At 38.4% G+C, this 20,698-nt stretch overlaps 1 protein-coding gene and 1 long non-coding RNA gene across 5 annotated transcripts in view; one reads left to right on the top strand and one right to left on the bottom strand.

The window, feature by feature from the left end:
* Nucleotides 1–288: 288 nt before the first annotated feature.
* Nucleotides 289–7,424, bottom strand: LOC310939186. 2 transcript variants are annotated; one of them, XR_014593041.1, is made up of 4 exons: nucleotides 7,346–7,424; nucleotides 6,599–6,619; nucleotides 979–1,102; nucleotides 289–901 (listed from the first exon to the last, which is right to left on the bottom strand). It is a non-coding gene; the product is annotated as an uncharacterized lncRNA (long non-coding RNA). The 2 variants fall into 2 exon arrangements; XR_014593042.1 differs by lacking the exon at nucleotides 6,599–6,619 and having other exon boundaries at nucleotides 7,346–7,408.
* Nucleotides 7,425–7,428: 4 nt separating this feature from the next.
* The window catches only part of LOC310939183 (myosin-binding protein C, fast-type-like), a 29,662-nt gene continuing 16,392 nt past the window's right edge, over nucleotides 7,429–20,698 (top strand). Inside the window, exons 1-7 of one of the 3 annotated variants that reach the window (XM_083903861.1) lie at nucleotides 7,429–7,579; nucleotides 11,067–11,084; nucleotides 13,985–14,002; nucleotides 19,863–19,931; nucleotides 20,026–20,174; nucleotides 20,269–20,386; nucleotides 20,489–20,537. In XM_083903861.1, coding sequence (XP_083759987.1) covers nucleotides 7,558–7,579; nucleotides 11,067–11,084; nucleotides 13,985–14,002; nucleotides 19,863–19,931; nucleotides 20,026–20,174; nucleotides 20,269–20,386; nucleotides 20,489–20,537 — 443 coding nt within the window. In that variant the 5' untranslated portion in view covers nucleotides 7,429–7,557. Of the gene's footprint in view, nucleotides 7,580–11,066; nucleotides 11,085–13,981; nucleotides 14,003–19,862; nucleotides 19,932–20,025; nucleotides 20,175–20,268; nucleotides 20,387–20,488; nucleotides 20,538–20,698 lie in introns of all 3 variants that reach the window. The other 2 variants (XM_083903860.1, XM_083903862.1) reach the window with 2 other exon arrangements.

Raw genomic sequence — 20,698 nt, 5'->3', positions numbered from 1 at the left:
TTGTATTTTTGAGGTTTGATTTTATTATTGAACAACTACAGTGCTCTCAGTCAATGGAAAACGTTAATGAACCTAAAGCTGAATGTTTAACAAAGTAAACGTGAGGTTTTGTCTTTCTTAGGAGAATACACATATATATATATATATATATATATATATATGCACAAGTATTAGGCAACTATTAGTGTGCAGAACTATCATGCAAGTACATGCAAGTAAATGAAAAAACAAAAATGTTCCCTTCTCACTTGTTTATTTTCATCTGTTAAATAAGTGACCAATTTTCAGTGACCTGAAAATCAGTGACCGATATAGCCAGCCTTCTTTTCAATAACTGCCAGAAACCTTCCCTTCATGGAGTCAGTCAGTTTCTTGATCTGTTGACGTTCAACCAGTCTTCCACACTGTTCAGAGAGGTGTACTGTTTTCTTTCACTGTAAATCTCGCATTTAAGCAGGGCCCATAGGGTTTAGGTCAGGTGAGGAAGGAGGCTATGTCAAAAAAAATAATGAAAAAATGATTAAAAAAGAAATGTCATCATTTTTTTGAAATCTCGAGATCGAGTTTCAAACTCGAGCTTTCAAAAGAATGATGGAAAAAAAATGTCATCGAAATTTCAAGTTTTTTTTTTCCTCATCTCACTTCGGGGGCTCCATAGGTGGAGCATTGTCCTGCATAAAAAAAAAAAAGATGGAGATGAAGGCCGATGCAGCTGATCCGGGGAAGGTCGAGCGCTCAGGTCGAGTGTCAGTGTTCGGGAGGAGATCCAGAATGGAACGACTTCACTGGAAGTAGAGAAGTCAGGGAGAAGTTCCGGGTGTTGAGTGAAGCAGTAGCAATCTGTAGCTCTTGGGTAAAACGGAGATGTCTATAGCGCTCTCAACACAGGAGACGTGGTGACCTGAAGCAGAGCAATGGTGAGTCAAAAATCCCAGGAAGTCAGAGTAGAGCAAAACAGGAGAATTACTAGACGTTTACCACTGGAGAGAATAGAACGATCTGACGCTGGTGAACGGGTGGCTCAGGCTTAAGAAGCCTCCTGGAGCCGCCGCAGGTGTAGCTGATCACCAGCGTCCTCAGTGGAAGTCGTCAGCCACTTCTCCTGCAGAGAGGCGAGAGAAAGAGCAGCACAGCAGAGTCACAAAAGCCATAATAATATTAATAGTGGTGAGGGAGAGTGTGATCGTGACAACCAACCCATACCAGTACCCCACTTCCACCTTGCTGGTGTCTGAGTCAAAGTGGAGCTCTGTGCCGTTACTGATCCAGCCACGGGCCCATCCATCTGGTCCGTCAAGAATCACTCTCATACCTCTATCTTACCTTAGCCATGTCTCTAAGCACTGAACACCTTGTCCTTCTGGGTACTCCAGGTAGGTTGCAGTTCTGGAATATGACAGCACTGGAGGTAAATGGGTTCCTGGTAGCTTCACATTTGATTCTTCTGAAATCTTTGGCAGTTAATTTGCCTTTTTTTCCTCAATATGTTTCTTGTGAACCTGTTGGTTATTTTCAACAAAATGTTTGATGTTTTTTTGGTCACACCCCAATTGCAATTTCAAGAGTGCTGCATCCCTCTGAAAAAATTACCAATTTTTGACTGAGTCGGTTAAATCTCTTTTTTTGGCCGATTTTCCCTGAGGACGGGACGCTGCGTAATGCACACCTTGATATAGAGTGTTGATCTCCTTAGGCCACACCCTCCCTCAATACACAAATACACATCACCTGGAACACTTAAATCCAATAAGCACTCAAGTTTATACAGTTTGAAGTTGGAAAACACACATAAAAATGATGATATGGCCAAAAGACTCACTTGCCTAATAATTGTGCACACAGTGTATACTTAAAAAGAAAATGGCCGTCAAAGTAAATCCTAAAAGAAACTGATAATGCCCAAATCAATTTAGTTAATTCAAACTTATATTCAAATGTGTATATGACAATTTTCCATCACGATATTGCAATAAAAAAATGTTTCACAGAATTTCAAAATAAAAGTGTGTGCTGAAAAAACCAGCTTAGATTGACCAGGCTGGTAGGCTGGTCTGCCAGCCTGACCAGCCTAAGCTGGTTTAGAGGGGTTTTGGACACTTTAGCTGGTTAAGCTGGTCACAGTGGTCCAGCAAACCATCCCAGCTTAGGCTGGTCTGCCAGCCTGACCAGCCTAAGCTGGGATGGTTTGCTGGTTTAGAGGGGTTTTGTACACTTTAGCTGGTTAAGCTGGTCACAATGGTCCAGCTTAGGCTGGTCAGGCTGGCAGACCAGCCTGACCAGCCTAAGCTGGGATGGTTTGCTGGACCACTGTGACCAGCTTAACCAGCTAAAGTGTCCAAAACCCCTCTAAACCAGCAAACCATCCCAGCTTAGGCTGGTCTGCCAGCCTGACCAGCCTAAGCTGGGATGTTTGCTGGTTTAGAGGGGTTTTGGACACTTTAGCTGGTTAAGCTGGTCACAGTGGTCTAGCTGGGCACCATAGCTGCTTAAGCTGGCCACAGTGGTCTAGCTGGTCACCATTGCTGGTTAAGCTGGTCACAGTGGTCTAGCTGGGCACCATAGCTGCTTAAGCTGGTCACCATTGCTGGTTAAGCTGGTCACAGTGGTATAGCTGGTCACAGTGGTATAGCTGGTCACAGTGGTATAGCTGGTTAAGCTGGTCAGAGTTTGGTCACGCAAAGCATATATTATGCAATAAACACTTAAACAATACTGGAATCTTGGAAAACATTTATTGAAAATTATCTACAATATAAAATCAAATTCAGCATCTTTCAGGTCACTGGAACACAAACAATAAAATAAGTCAACAACCAACAACTGTTGGCCTCAAGAACAGCTTTTAAATTAGAAAAGGTAGTTAGCTCTACTTGCACGCAAGTACTCTTGTCTGAAGGAACTTCACCTGTTTGGACTCCCCTCCTGGCATTTTATAGACTGCGCTCTGTAGGAATTCCCACACATGCTTACACTGCTTTGGATTTTCAATGTCGAAGATGAAATTGCCTTAAAGCAGACATCAATGGCCTGAATCATGCTCCAAAGCAGGGGTCACCAACGTGGTGCCCGCGGGCACCTGGTAGCCCACAGGCAGCCAATACGGTGCCCGCGGGCTCACTTCACTTCACCTCACTTGCATGTATCCGTATGATCGCTCAGTAAAATATCTTTGATATTGTTTATAAAAACTGGTAATCGTTAGGAGTAAGCACTGGAATGAATGTGTATGCAGTTGAATGCATAATATTAATCATTTAAATGGTAAACAAACAAAAAAATATTATATGGTAGCCCTCCATATTATTTTTTACCCTTAAGGTAGCTCTCTGTCTCAAAAAGGTTGGTGACCCCTGCTCCAAAGCCTCTCCGGCAACAATAGTAATAGCCTGAGATGGATGGTGATTGTCATTCCCCAGTGTCAGGACATAGGTGTAGGGTCTGGATCTGGCCTCATGAAGATACTCCACCATGTTTGTTCTAGGCTAAAAAAAAAAAGAAACGAAGAAAGAATGCAAGAGAGCAAATGTGAGTGAGTAAGAACCAAATGTCTATCAACTATAGTAGAATTAAAACTAGACATTGTGAGGACCATTTTCCTGGTGCCCACAAGAACAATGAGTCTTTGTTAGGATTACTATTTGGAAAAGATTCAGTGCATTTATAATTCAAAAAGTTGAACTTTAATAGTCTACCTTTCACTGCACATAACAAAATATTCCAAACTTTTTTTGTTTAAGTCTTAATGGTTATGGCATATAGCTCACATTACAGAAAACAATAAAAAAAAGGATTCAGACCTGAACTGACCTAAGAAGCCACAAATTGATTGAGGGTCTATCATTACAATAAACATGTTCTGAAAATGTGTGCAGCCCACCTATTGAAAAAAAAAAAAAAAAAAAAAAAGGAAATTATATTTAATAAGAATTTATACAAAAAAGGAATGCAGTCAACTCCATAACTATCCAAATTATCACTATGAGTAGTGCAGAATTGATATGCTGTGGATGGGGGGAAAAATGGTATTTCTTACCTTTAAATATTACTATAAGCTCTGCCAGTTGCCACTCTGTCAGAGTGTTGGTGACAATGCGCGATTGATCTGAAACATACGCAAAAAGAAATTGTTTGCTCCATAAAATGACAGAAAACCTGATCAGTGTTTCTCAAACCTGGAAATGACGGTGCTCTAAAATGTCTTGTTTTTTTCCACAAACCTAAACAATTCAGTTTTAATGATTTATTTGTTATGTGGAGCAAAGAAACAAAGCAAATATCCACATTTAAGAAGCTAAAACAATCAGAAATCTTGTTTTAATAATGAAAAAAGCTTCAAACCGATTCATCGATTATCAAAATAGTTGACGATTAATTTAGCAATCGATTGTTTCAGCTCTATATATTAACTATTCAGATATCACCATGCCAAAAGCAATGCATTCAAGCAGCAGAATGTAATCCAATGTGAAGATAACAAGCTTGTTTGTGGGTGAAAGAAACCAATCCTCCCTCTCGCCCAATACATATATATATATATATATATATATATATATATATATATATATATATATATACATATACATATATGTATATATAAATGTATGTAATATACACATACATACATAATATACAGCCTTCCCAACACTGCGCTTAGTCTGCCATCAACCCCGAAACACACCACCTTACATATATATATATACACACACATATATATATGTAATATACACATACATACATAATATACAGCCTTCCCAACACTGCGCTTAGTCTGCCATCAACGCCGAAACATACCCCTTGTGTATATATATACATATATATATAAACATATATATATGTATATATATATGTAATATACACATACATACATAATATACAGCCTTCCCAACACTGCGCTTAGTCTGCCATCAACACCGAAACATACCCCTTGTATGTGTATATATATATATATATACATATATACATATACACAGATATATATGTATATATGTATATATATATATAAATGTAATATACACATACATACATAATATACAGCCTTCCCAACACTGCGCTTAGTCTGCCATCAACGCCGAAACACACCCCCTTACACACAACCCCCCCCCGACCCGACGAAATCCCACTCCGAACTCACCTCAAAACTCTGTGTGTGTGTGCGTGCGTGTGTGTGTGTGCGTGTGTGTACGTATGTGTATGTGTGTGTGCGTGTGTCTGTGTACGTGTGTGTACGTGTAGGTGATAAATTGCATACATAAATAAAAAAGTAAATTGAGTTAACGTTACATGACTTCGGGATATTTAGCCCGCGACGAGAGAGACGTTCCGGTGGAGACGATAGCTTGTGAGCTTCCATGCTAGCGGCTAAATGGCTAGCTACGTTGTTATCCAAACCAACCCACCAGCCTCGACAATATAAATATACTACTTTAATAGAAAACGCAACACAAAGTGTGAATTATATACCGTATGTAGTGTGCACAGACCTTTTGTTCCCGTTTTCCTTCGCCGGTCCGGTTCCCCGGTGGTGGCTCGCGCTTCGCGGTCTTCAGAACCTGGCGAGGTGTGTGTTGCGTCATCTTCTGTCGACGTGATGACGTGTGACGTTCGACGCACAGACAACGTTGATGGATTTTGACCCAATCAAGTTTTGAAGTTTTTTGGCACATAATGTACATGTGCCAAAATAATGATATTTTTTTCTCTTTGACCACACCGATCACTTTTTGGAGTATTGGTGTGTCATTGATATATAAACTGTGAAACAAAATATGAGGAAATATTTTTCATTGCTCTTCATGGTTTGAATGGATCACAGGTATTAGGACAGTCCATGTAAATCCTCTAAAAACAATAGTTAATGAATTCATTTTCTCAACCTGCCTTTGCCTCTTCATGAGAAAGAGGGACTATTATTGTTTATATATATTTTTGTAGAGCAAACATGATAGACCTGTTGTAGGTTTTAGCCATAACTTTTAATCTACTAACCAGCACTGCCTTGTGGCTTCCCTATTACACACACACATATATATACATATATATACACATATATATATATATATATATATATATATATACACACACACATATATATATACACACACATATATATATATATATACACACATATACATATACATATATATACAAACACATATATATATATATATATATATATATATATATCAGGATGTATTATTTATACATATCATGACAATTATGAGCCATGCTTGCCCAGTCCAGCCTGGTCAGTCTAAGAGGCTGGCCATCCAACCAGCTTGCCCAGCTTACCAGCCGGGTTTTGCTGGTCAGGCAGGTTGACACCAGCAGCCTGACTGGGTGACCAGCCATACCAGCTGGCCAGCGACTGACACACCAGCCTGGCCAGCTTGTCCAGCTTGGTAAACCAACTAAACCAGCCTAAGACCAGCTAAGACTAAGACCAGCTAAAACCAGCTAAAACCATCAACCATCCTAAGCTGGTCTAAGCTGGTTTTTTCAGCAGGGATGGAGCACTATTACTATAACAAAAAAAAAAAAGCAGAAATAATGTAATATTAAGTGGCAGGCAATCGGTTAGAGGGCTGCAGGGGTCACCAACCTTTTTGAGACCGAGGGCTACCTGAAGGGTAAAGAATAATATGGAGGGCTACCATATTAACATTTTATGCACCATTTTTTAAAATAATTTAAATGATTAATATTATGCATTCAATTGCATACACATTATTTACAGTGCTTACTCCTAACGATTATCAGTTTTTTATAAAAAATATCATTGATATTTCACTGAATGATCATATGGATACATGCAAGTGAGGTGAAGTGAAGTGAGCCTCACCATGTTGGTGACCCCTGGTATGCTAAGGCAAGCCTTTCTGTTTTGAGGTATTGTCTGTAACTTAATACGGACATGTGAGTGTCCTCTCTGCTTACTTTCTGCCAAAAAACTATTTATACAGTATTTAAAGTGTACTAGACCTCTTAACATTGAAAAAAATTCATATGTATCATCAGTCTAACTTATTCACTAGAACTCATAAATATAGCTCCATATAAAAAAATTATATGGACTTATGGAGCTATATTTACGAATTGAATGAATATGAATGAATATAAAACTGGTGCATAATGGGATGTGTCCTGAAAATGGCCACAGAACAGCAGTGCATATGTGTTGATCCTGCTCTTAGAGGTGATGACACTAAGGTTTGTTTGTGTCACACAGTGGCTCAGTTATCTCAACAGATTCGGTTTCTCCTGCCAACTTTAGTGCTCAACAAGTTTAGTCGGCCAGATTAACTCATTATTACATTTTCAGCACGAGCTCAGCCTCTTTTTTCCTCACCTCATTAGAATCACAAAGTTCCTCCCAAAGTTCCTCCCTTGAGCTGCGTGTCATCAGTCCGCTCTGTGCTATCTGTGCTCACTCACTAGAGGGTGTGGGTGACTCGAGTGCCAGGAGAGCCTTGAATAACATAGGGAGAGGGGAGAAATAAAAGGAATAAGCACCATAAGCCCTCAGTCTTCCAGCAGCAAAGAGAAGACACAGGAATAATCATGCCTGAGCCGGTCCCTGCAGGTATGGGAAAGCTTCATTATTATTATTATTATTTAAATGTTTTATTATTATTCTGATGCATGCATGTGAGTGTTTGTGGTTATTAGTTTGATTTAAGGATTAGTGAGGTAAATTGTGTGCTTGAAATACCTATGATCCAATCTCACATTGATCTGAACATCTGATAATGCAGACAGTGATGCTTTTTGTATGAAATGCAATTTTCTGATTTTTGAAGCAATTTGTAATAATAATAATAATAACAACATATGAGAGTTAAGATTTAATTAACTGGAGTTTGAGTTTGAACTTGAAAAGAAGATATATGACATTTAGCTTAAATGTAACTAGAAAATCCAAGCAAATTCCTTAAAATCAGATTCTACTCCTTCCTGTTTGCATTTATCTTACATTGTTACGTTATCATCTATTTGAGGCTTTATAAGATCACATAGCCAGCTGCTGTGACATCATCAGCGGCAGTATGATAATGACATCATCGGCATCTCCTTAATCAAACTGAAAAGGTTCCAAAGAAAGTTGTGATGAAGAAGGAGCTACAGTTAAATACTGGTGCTGGTTCACAGTATTTGAACTGAGCCTCATTTTTTTATGTCAGCAGCTGTAACTGATTTGCATCTTGCATTAGCGCCAAATCAAAATTAAATTTTCTCAGAAATGCGTTATTGTGTTAAATTACAACATTTTCTTGAATTCAACCATGACGTTGTTTTTAAATGGTTTTTTTCATATATATTTTAAACACACTATTTAGCTGTACATTTTTTTCCCATACAAAGTCACACTTTTGCTTGAGTCCTGTGGCGCCATCTGTCCCCCACACAGAGCCAGTGTGTCTCTGAACCTCTGAACTGACAGTAACCTGAGATAAAAGACATGTCATAGTTGATTAGTCCGATACAAGTTTTACAGCTAAACTGGGAAGTGATTAGATTCTGAGGCTTTGCTCGGATTGTTCGCACATTGTTCCTTCACACTTTCATTTGAATTATTTTGCTTTGCAATTGACCACAGTCTATAAGGATCCAATCTCAGCTGCTTTTATTTTTATCTCAGAAACATAACCAGGCACTACATTATTTCACCATATACAGTCATGGATTTTATCCCTGTAATATGGATATGAGCCACTTTAATTACTGTATGTCGGCACCACCCAATTTTCTGTCATCGCAAGCCAACGTCATCTTTGAGCGAAAAGGCTCAGATAAAACCCCATGTTAAGTTATAATGCTCAAATAGCAAGAAACACAACACAAAATGGCAACCTTAGTTTTCTTTTTAAAAGCATTTTTTCACTAGTAGTTAACATAAAAACATTTTTTTGTATTACTTGGCAACCAGAGGCCACTCTCAGCTATTTATATTCTGAAATGAACCCTGACCTTTTACACTTTTTTCTTCCTCATAAGTTCATAGAATTTCTAGCACCCAAGTGTATCATGTTCTTCCAGAACCTTCTCACGGGCCTATCTAAGATAAATCATTATGCAATCTGTCTCTTGCATCTGAAAAGTTCACTCATGGTCAGCGGGCGTGATACGTTCTCATGAATGTGATGAACTTCCACTGCAGTCAATCAAAGACATGACAGCTTTCTACTCAGTGCTCGGGAGTGATCGTATGATTCATGGTCATAAATCCTTTCATCACTGTGACCTGATGAGACACCGTGAGGGAAAGTTAAAATAAAACTGTCCTGAAGTTTCTTCAGTCCCCCACCTCAGTTTATCTACTGCAAAATAAAAGGTTGGCATGAAATTAGGAATGCTGGACAATTATTGCTTATTCACCAAGAGAAGATTATAATATTTTTGAGAAATCATGTGAATCACAGGGTTGGGAAATAAATCAGTATTTTAATACTGTTTGAGGTTTACCCGTCAGAGTCTGAAATAACCTACATATTATGAGGTAAAAACGTCAGCCTTTACACAAAACAAGGATGAAGACAATGGATATTTATAATCCAAAAAGACTTAATCCAGACATACATTATATTTACATTATTCATACATGTGCATATAACATATACAGAAACATGCAAATAGCTTGGATCATAGTTAAATCACACCGGCAAATTCAGCATGCCACTGTGTTACCCAAACTCCACAGTGACAAAATTAGCATTCCTTTATGTGTTGCTGAGTTATCCTCATCAGTGCTGTCAGGAGATGGTTTTATTAGGTCAGGTCACCTAATGCCTTCCTTTTATCTGTGGGTCAGTGCAGAGACAGTAAATCACATTGTCATGTAAACAAACAGCAGGACCTCTACTCACCAGCAAAATCACAGAGAAGGAACCGACTAAGTTAGTTTTAACTTATTCGGAATAAATATAATGTATATTTGATTTGTACACAACACAATCTCAGTCTTGACAGTCCCTTTGAAATGTGAGGAGCAGTTTAGAAGGTCATAATCCAGCTTAAAAACACACTTGTTGAAGATGAGCAAGGTTCTCACTCCAGGTGAACTGACTTAGCAGACGCTGGTGCAGATTGACACTCAGTACAGGAGTTAAGCCTCTAACACAGTGGATAAAGTATTAATGCCAAAGATTTGTACTGAGTTGTTCAGCATTCCCGTTAAGTCTCACAGGGAAGCTGCTCAGGGGGTTCTCCCCCAAAGACAAACAACTAAAATGTAACTGTATGGCACATCCATAAGTAAGAAATGTATGACAAGCAGAGAGCAGAGAGTAAAGCAAGAGCAAGTTGTTGCTGCTATTAAAGGAAGCTGTGTTCATTATACGAGAATGTGTTCTGGCTTTGGGAGGTCATAGGACACCATAGGACACCATCCTTGGCCTTTACCAGCGACTGACTTGACCCCTACTGGGACACTCAAGGAATTGGGTAGATTCTGTTTCACTATTTTGGTTGACAATTTCCTTTTACCAGATTTAGGCCTCAACAATTACACACACAGCACTGCCCACTCAAAAAAGGAGGGTCTGTTTTTATTTAAAGCGCCAATTAGTCTGCAGAAATACGGCTTATATGGTGACACATGGATGAGGGACAGAGTCCACTATAGCCAAAGGTTGCATAGTTTGATCCCCAGCTCCATCCGTCCACTTGCAGAAGTGTCCTCATGGAAGACATTGTATTATAATTTGTTTGGATGTGTGTGAATACTGTGTTCAGTGACCACTCCCACTCCCAAATCTGAGACACAGTGACCTCAGACTTTTGGACTTCACTGAAGGTCAAGATATCAGTTTCAAAGATTTTCCCAAGTGGATGCAAAGTTATATTTATGGTTGAAGATTACTACCTTCACCATGAAATCTGATATACTTTACACATTCCAGAAAAAGGCATAATATACACAACAATAAAGATCAGACATATCCAGAAATATACTAGGAACCCACTGTAAGATACTTTACAGTATCGCTTATTAGTCACTCATGTACTATAATGTGCTCAAATACATCCTCATTTTTGTTATGAGTTGATGTTCTTGTGTTTTTCTTTTTCAGCTAAACCAGAGGGCGAAGGTGAGTTTGTTAACCTTTTGCTTGGCTTACATTATCACACAGTGACTTGATTATAGCTCTCACATTTTCACTTTTCACTCTTGTCAACCTGTCAAGAGCCTGTGTCAAGCAAATACTGAGGACTTATAATCAGCATGCACTGTTTCTTCATTCAGTCAACTTTTTCGTCTGGATCTTGTTTTTATTTATAAAAACAAATTTGCTGTATGTATGTATGTATGTCAGTGTATATTACACATGTGTAATACAGTACATTATCAGTTTTGTAACTGCCTTCAAATCACATCATAGTATACACTGAAAAAAGAAAATGGTTGATAAACCTAAAAATATTACTAAAATTGGTAACACATAAATAGTAAAGTAACCAAGTTCTCTTCATATAAATGTACATTACGTTTTAGTTAGAGATGATTTAGGTGTTACCAACTGAGGTTTTACCAACTGAAATACTGTAGTATTGTTAAGTTTGCCAACCATTTTTTTCAGTGTAGACAGCACATGAAGCATGCTTTGGTATCCACATTTAGTATTTCCACATGGATATGTGATCCTACTCTGGTTTTTATGTGTTACATGTGACACAGTCTGTTTCCTCAGCTGTTGCAGAGGCTTTAACTTTAGTTTTCAAACAGGCTACCATGATGTTTTTACCATGGACGGCCCAATTTTAGATAGACAGCTGAAAAGGGTGAGGTACATCAATTGTCACATTGTAGGCCAGTTTAAATCAGAGTGTTGTAGGCAGTCTACAGCATATATGAGAAACAAACTGGTAAACAACTTCATCTTTATTGTATTTCTCACATATGATCTAATATCAGAACTCAGGGATTTGATGCCATCCGCTCTGTATACTTAAAATCACAGAATCACAGCATCATGTGAATGAATCTCTCTTCCTGTTTCGTTGTTGTGTCTTAATTACCAATGTAATGATAATGATCATTTTGCTAATATATTAAACACAATCCTACTTGACCTTGGGTTGTACGGCATGTCAACTCACGGGCCAACCTTGTCTGCTAAAACTTATTTCCCCACACAACTTAACTGTTAATTATATGTCACAAGTAGTTTCTGAAACTAAATCATTACATCGGTGCCTAGTAAAGTGACAATGTTTTAACCACTTTTGGTAGACGAAGAGGAATCCAACCCAAATGACATGGGGGCCACTGAACGTCTGGTCAGGAGGTGGGCTGATCAAGTGAAATTTTAGAGATAAAGTAACAGTTTCCAGAGTGCACACTGGTTGTTGGTGACTTGTTGGAGAAATGTGGTGACATTACACACCGCTGCCTGCACCCTTCTGCCTCCAGGAGAGAATTTTGTCATATATACTCAAAAACACAACATCTTCCTCACAAAATGTAATTCAAGACTGCAGTTTAATTTTATGGGAAAGTTGAATATGGGCCTCTCTATGTATAAAGTAGACAAAATAAACTGTCTCTGGATTTTAACACACTGACTCTCAGATTGACCCTCTCTCTAAATGGCTTCCCCACACATTTTCTCAATCCTATCTCTTCAATTTAACCTTTACCCTTCTCTTTTGCTCATTCCTGTGTAGGGGTAACATATGTCAAGTCTTAGAGGTCTCAGGTGAAGTCTGGGGTAACCGGCCTTTCAAACAGAGATATTTCAGGAACACTCGTCAAACAGAGGGTTATGAGATATTTGTCAAATAAAGCAAATATGAACAAATTAGTGTTACCATAAACATAAACTTGTTTGCAGACTTTTGGAACCATATGGGCCCACCAGTATTTTCCAGACCATTAAGTTTTCTGATATTTCTCGAGCTCCAATCGCTGACACCACGCAAAAAGTGAATTGCTTGTGGCAGGCAACAGCGCTTTTCAGCTCTATAAACATAAGGCAACATGTCAGAAAACATGTATCTTTGCCGGCTGTTTTCATCATAAATGTGAAGATGGTGGATATGTTGTGCCTCGGGAAGATCCAGAGACATGGTGGAGGTGAACGTAATGCTTCATTATGCTAACGTGACATTTAGCCTTCCAGTCTCTACAACACTATCTTTAGCCGAGACCCCCAAGTTGCGTGCCACAAAGCCATATTGTGTCCATTTGTTTCCCTCCAGACTCTTGTAAACTTTCAGTTACTCTCTGGAGTGAGACGAAGGGAAGTTAATCTGAAAGAGGATGTCAGGATGCTGCAGGTCTGGAATAATATCATCTCTGGCTGTTACTCGTGGATTTAAAGTGTGCACTGAACTCTGACGTGTTGCGATCAGTACCGGTCCTGTTTGTCTTCACTGCATTTTTGACTGCCACGATGGTGCTCTGAGCAAACTTGATGTCTTGAGCTCTATAGTCCACAATATTATGAAACTCCTGAAACTCCATCCTCCAGGGATGTCCCATTACACAGGGACAAATTTGAACCACTCTAGTTCCAAAGGGTAGGGGTAAAGATGAGAAATTGAGCTTTCAAAGAATGTAATTTCTCCCCCACAAGTGGTTAAAACATGATCATATTGATATTCATGCCTGTAGACACATAAAGAAGTATTATATCATATCATATAAGAAATGTTTATTGTGGAAGATAATAAATAAGTAGCTAGTTTAGTAATATGGTAATGTGATTTTTAGGCGTTCACATTTACCTTTGTTTACGATTACTTTACAGGCATAAAGTTAGGGAAACATTTTATTATTATTTAGATTAATTTTGTGGAGTTTATCCCATTGGCCTGTTCTCAAAAGTAATTATTCTGACCACATTAACATGTTTATTTTCACAAAAAAAACAAAAAAACACTCCACATACCAAATTTCATTCAGCTAATTCAGTTGTGGTTGAATATTGTGAATAATTACAGTAAAACAGTGGGTCTCAAGCTAACTTTCATTCACTTCTCTTAGAAGAAGCCTTGGCAGATGGAGGTAAGGCAGAATCCACAGAATGCTCTGGTTTACAAGTGTCTTGTGTAACATATACCAATGTATTCACACGGTATCAGTGCATACATGGTCAACACTGTGTGGAAATGACAGAACCCGCATGACTCCGGTATTTTCAAAGAAGGTTTGTGTCAGTTAACTTGCATTATGTATTTTTGTAAATACCTGGAAGAAAAAGAAATCACATTTTTCATTCAAACTAAATTCATTAGAGGTTGAATCTGGTCCTGATTGACCTTTGACATTGGTTGTAGGAATATGCATTTACTGTAATGTTGTAGGATCTATGTTCCCCATCATTTGACTGAGTAAAGTACATACTTATAACAAGTACACACATAACAAGTATTATGGTATCGGCAACCTTTTGTAATAAAATGTTGTATTTCTAAGTATTGCATACAACAAGATACTGCTACATGTTGGGTTTACTACATGTTTTCCTGTAATAGGTTCATGTCTTTATGAGTGTTCTATTCATCTACATCATTATTTCTGAATGCAGAAACCTTGAAAATGTCACAACGGAAGCCTTGTACATGCTCTCCTGGATTGGAGTTTTCAGTTTAATAAATGATGTTTAATGCATGATGTTTCTGTTTTGTGTTTGTTTACTGGTCTCTGCTGCGCTAGTGTGTCTCCTTGTGGAACAACAAGCATTTCATGCTTAGGCTATTCTTCCAGTTTTGTTTGCTTTCTTGTCTGCAGCAGAGTCAGAAGTTGATGGGGATGGTAAGAAAATACTGACATCGATATCCACGTGGCTGCCTCACCAAAAATATGAGAGATGATAACAATATGTTGTGTATAATTCTGGTATTATGTGTTGGTTAAGAAGTCACATAATATGTGTGTGTTGAGGGTCTGGTCCTTTATTATTATTTGAAATAATTTTCACTTTAGTTTGGACTGATTTTTACGCTAGTTGGACATTTTCATGAAAACAATGTTATTTTTTGTGACTTCACTGTCAGTTTGAATGAAAATCATCATTATCTTAAAAGGCCTTGTTGTCACATTTAAAATGTTTTAGACTTATATGTCTGCCAACCTTGCTAGAGATGGCAACGTATGTCATAAGCTACATTATGCAACTCTGTTGATGCATGTTCTCTCCCCAACTTTCACCACCTGAGTAATTTTCGGTTGTGAGGTCAGGTGAATATCAGGTGTGACTATTTTTAGACACACTGCACCATTTTGAAATGAAAATATAGTGGTATATATATAGTCTGCAACTTTATGCTGATCCCATGATAATCCCCCTCAGAGATTGTAGCCTCTTGTAGCTTGGTGGCACCTACTCACAGAATAAGTCATTCCTCATGTCCTAAGCTGTCTCAAAGAAAAAAAGCCTGACTGGATTGGACGATTATAGCGTGTTTTCACTAGGGCAATGTCACTCACCTCAGTGCAGTTATTTTGGGTTTCCACTAGTGATAGTACCTGATATCTGGTACTATTTTTAGTACATGCTCTGGCAGTGTGCCATCACAGGAAGAGACGTTCAACACAAGAATCAAGCGGAACAATACTGGACTGTAGATCAGTTAAAACGACTTAACAGTTTACCTCCCTCAATTACCAGAGAAATGTCTAAAATCTCAATATTTAACAGAGGAGTTTGGTATATTTCACATCAGCACTGCTGATCGTGACTGGCGTAAATCATCACAAATCCTCCCGCTGTATTTCAGTCCAGTGACTGTGTCAGATGGAGTGCTCTGGTCATGGAGGAAATACGGAAAAGTTATTTTTTTTAATTAAAGGAGAAATAAGTAGTTTATAGTGCCATCTAGAGGAGAGGCTGAAATTTACAACAAAGACCTGCTGCTCTGCTCACCCCCTCCCTTCCCTGAGCGCTACGGTATCCGCAGCTGGTCAAATGTCGTCCTCGTCGTCTTTCTCCGTGTCAGCAGATGAGGTTCGTGAGGTGAGGGAGAGGGCGAGCTACCGCGGCCGTAGCAGACGAAGCGGAGAGAGAGGAGGCGGGACTTCCGCTACAAGTAAAGAGACGCTTGTTTTGTTCTCTCGCGTTTGTCCTTATAGGCTCCGGTAGAAACATGGCGTCTCGCTGCTAACAGTGGCTATGCAACCGCGGTCCGCGGTCATGTTATTTAACATGACTTTTTGAAACACTACGAAAATGAAACAAAAACTATTATACAGTGACTAGACAATGCAGGAGCACATAATATGTATAAAAAAGTGGATTTTGGGTTATATAAACCCATAAATACTACATATTGTACCTTTAACTGATTCTAATGATTCAACAAAGTCAAGTTGAAGAGGTACTATATTGTAATGGAAACACAACCTAAACTTTAAGGCAAGGCAAGTTGAGATCATAGGTGGAGAAGGGGCTTTAGTTCAGTGTGTGATGCTATTGGCTCATTCACTTGGTCTATTAACACTGGTATGTGTTAATGCTAGCCAACAACTCACTTACTTCCCTGTGGTCTAAGGAATTCTGTCAGGATTTGTTTCTCCGTGTGAAAAATGCTGTCCCTTCCATCTGTGAACTAAGATACCAGCTCTCTTTTTGCTTTTCTGTCCCCATGGCAGTAGAAACACAGCTGCAGGTCATGTTTAACAATGGCAGCTGTGACACTGTCACCTGATGTGATGACACTTTTATAGCTGCTTCTCCTATTAACAGTACGATGTGATAGGAACCTGCAAAGACAGCTCAAGATATCCATAGCTCAGATCATATCTTGGTCGAGTTCTTACCAGGAACATCAAACTTGATGCCCCCACACTCCATTCAGTTCACTATTCAGAGACACTTGAGCGATTCATGCATGTGCACTTGATCTCACATTCCATTCCAGAAGTGTCACCTCACCAGGAGTTTGCTTACTTGCTTTCTTACTGTATGTGTTTGTCCTTGTATTCTTTAAGATGCAGCTCTGTGGGTGCATCTATCGTCTTTGTCGTGTCTTTTAGGCGTGCAGTGTGCAAGATGTTACCATTCATTCGCAAAAGGGTCTCTTTGTGATGGACATTGGCGGATGATGACATTTTCATTACACAGTCCAGAGTGAAACTCTGCAGACATGTGGACGTGGAAAGTATGATCCAACCCTAAAGGCCTGTTGATGATCTAATTTCATTTTGGTTTGGGTATCACAGCCATCGCTGAAGTTCATCAGAGTTGCTGAAACACAAATCAAGCGAAATTTATGAGTTTTTATTCATGTTTCAGTGATGCTGCCATGATTTTTCAGAGGTACAAGTCCCTGAGTAATTTGCTTGATTTGAACTGACTGGGAGTAGATGGATGGATAATGAGGGTTCAGGTCGAGCCAAAGCTTCAGGGAGCTGAAAGCTCATATTATGTTCTGAAGTTCTGGAGCTATGTTTAACCTACTGTGCCTGAAAAGGAACTCTATATATTTCCCCTGTCCAACATGGGATAAGGCACCTGGCTGAGCTGATAATCAAAGGGTTTTGTGGCAACTTAGTGGTCCCTTATCTTGTGTGCATTTCACATAATCACATGTTGAGAAGCCTGGGGTTTCCAAAATGGTTACTTAATTTTAAGGCCAGTGTAGATGTGGATGTTGCGCCTAAACCAATTGTTTTCCACATATAAATCGGTATCCAGTATAAATGTTGTTTACTGATCCAGGTGCACATGTTCAGTTTAGTGTTAAATATTGAAATTATACATAAATAAAAATTGGCCTATCTTCTGCCTCTCTGGTCAAACACCATTCAAATGTTTCCATTGGCTTAGTCCACACTTGCATCACTGGTGCACGTTATCCTCACCCCCTTGTTCAACCCCTGTGAGGTTTATTGTCCCAGACTCCTCCCACCTTTATAAACACCGGAGCTGTGGCTTTGTAGTCTTTCTCTCTCCATCGCTAGAAGTGTGATGCAAGTGTTTGAGAGGCTTGTTTCTCTTAGTATGTTTACATGCATGTCACTTTAAAAAAAAAGGTGCTATAAATAAAACAAATACAATATAGAATCCTAAGACCTAAGAACAAACAACAAAAACATACAGACAATAAACAGTAATATACAGTACAAGGTGTAAAAACAACATAAAAAACAAGTCATATAAAACTATAAAAGAGCTAACGTCTCATACCGGGTTGAAAACCAAAGACTACAAATGTGTTTAAATATGTGTTTAAACATTTGTCACCTTTTGTCACATTTGTGAGTTTGGTAAACTATACATATATATATATATATATATATAAACTATAACTGTATATATATATATACACACATAAAATTAACCACTGCTCAAGCAGACCTCTTTGGTATAGGGTATGACTCCGCCCTAAGAATGGATATTTCTGTGTGGGGAGTGTTCGTCACACCAAAGCTGTTGAAATCCATCCCCATGTGTGAATAGTGTGTGGGGTATCATCACATAGCCAGCGTCACATCGTTTGGAGGCCCTTGCTTGTGAATGTTAGGAGCAAGTTACTGCCAATTTCATGAAAGAAAATCCTTTCATGGAAACATTTGTAATGTTAGAACAGCAAACTGTGCAAAATGACTGCAGATGAATACACCCTGAAATGTATATGCAACAAACATACACATTGATACATAAATGACAAAAAAAATAATACACAAAATTATCCTTTAAGTCACACTTCACTGACTTGTTCAGATGACTGCGTGTGCACATGGTCTGTGGTGAAGTCACTGCTTCCTTTTTGAGGAGCAGCCTTTTAAAATCAGTCCATCAGGAGTATTTAAGGTCATTTCAAATAATAATGTTTCCCAAGTTTGGTGATTCAAGTGTATTAATGAGCTTATTTAATGTTATTTTCTTTAATTTGTGTTGTGATTGCATTTCACTGTGCAGTGTATTAAACAATGAAATAGATAAATTTTGACTTAATGAAATGCGCATGTATGAATCCAATGTGTTGCTGTATGTTCATACACTGTGTTTAATGGAGATGCCATATTTCTTGAGTGGGTTTGGGGTGAGTGGTATAATATTTACTGTTTTTTTTTCAGCATTGAATCATATATATATGTATATATATATATATATATATATATACATATATATTGTGGTTAACTTCTTATTGAATTTTATTCCAAAATACAGTAGTTTTAAATGTCTTAGTGCTTACAGAGATTATTATATTTGTTATTTTGATATGCAGCTTTTGGTGTTCATTTGCGTAAGTTAACTCTAGTCGCGCATTCAAATTATTTATGATTGTTTGAACATTTTTTACGCAACAGTGCTGAATAATCTACCACTGGTGCAAAGCTATTAAATGAATGCAGTTGGAACACTGTGATTGATTCATATATTGATTGGACTTGTTTAGAGAAATACATAAAATAACTAGCAATAAATAATACGACTTAACGTCGAGTCCTATTTTGTTTCTTACATTTTTGATATTGGAGGAAAAGTGTGTGTGCGTTTGTTGTTTTGTGTTTGTTTTGTGGAACATCCTGGCTCTTCTAACTTCTAATTATACTTGTATATACTGTTGTATATATGTTGTGCATGTTTTCAATAGTCGATAATTTGTGACACTTCCTTGGCCAAATGCTGTTAGTTATAGAGTAATAGTAAACTTGTAATTAATTTGTTACAAGTGTGTGTTGGTTTTTTTGTTTATTTTCTGGGTTTTTTCTTTTTAAGAATTTGCTTTTTTGTGTTTTTACTCACAAGAAGTTCAGTTTCAGTTTTTTTGGATGCTGTCATGGATATATATATATATATATACACACATACAATTGACAGGGGTGCCCAAACTTTTGCATACCATTGTACATTTATATCTTTTGTTTCAGTCCATCACAATTTACATCATATTTACAATGTTCTCTTTCTTTTCAGAGCCTGGTATGACTGAGCTCACCGGGCTCTTCGTCGAGAAACCTCCCGCAGATGTAGTTGCTGTTACAGGTTTGTAACGCAAATGGATGATGAAGAAATGTCAAGACATGCAGGAAACAGTTATGGTTATTTCATTTAATTGTATTTTTACTTTGGATGGCAGGATCTGACATCACCTTCATAGCCAAGGTTGACTCTACCACCCTAGCAAGAAAACCCACCATGAAATGGCTGAAGGGAAAGTGGCTGGATCTTGGCAGCAAAGCCGGGAAACATATGCAGTTCAAAGAAACCTATGACAGAAATACCAAGGTGTGTGCATGCCGCTGTGTCTTTTATGCATCGCATATGAATCTCTTCTGTCTGCCAGAATTAAGATGTGATTCGGTAATATTTCTCCCACAAGATCTATACTTATGAGATGAAGATCGTTAAAGTGGTCCCTGGAGATGCTGGAGGCTACAGGTGTGAGGTGACTGCAAAAGACAAGTGTGACAGCTCCACCTTTGAGATCACTGTTGAGTGTGAGTGAAACATCTCTGCTGAGCCTGTAACAGGTTCCATACATGCTAATGTTTTTATTTGATTCAGACATAATCTGCCTTCTCTTCAACTCTCGTTAACAGCTGCACAGACGGAACAGCAGGCGGATATTTTGTCTGCTTTCAAGAGGGCGTAAGTGGATTTGGACTCAGTCTATGTGCAATTCTGCAAATACACATAGCAAGACTGCATATGTCAACTATTTATAATGACCTCCAGTGTGTGTACATGTGTCTTTCAGCACATACATGACAGTGCTGTTGAGTGAATGTTGGTCACAGTTGTGTTCCTAT

The sequence above is a fragment of the Microchirus variegatus genome, assembly GCF_963457635.1.
Source record: "Microchirus variegatus genome assembly, chromosome: 17".
Taxonomy (NCBI): domain Eukaryota; kingdom Metazoa; phylum Chordata; class Actinopteri; order Pleuronectiformes; family Soleidae; genus Microchirus; species Microchirus variegatus.
The sequence above is the reverse complement of the archived record's forward strand: the minus strand, read 5'-3'. Positions and strand labels throughout refer to the sequence as shown.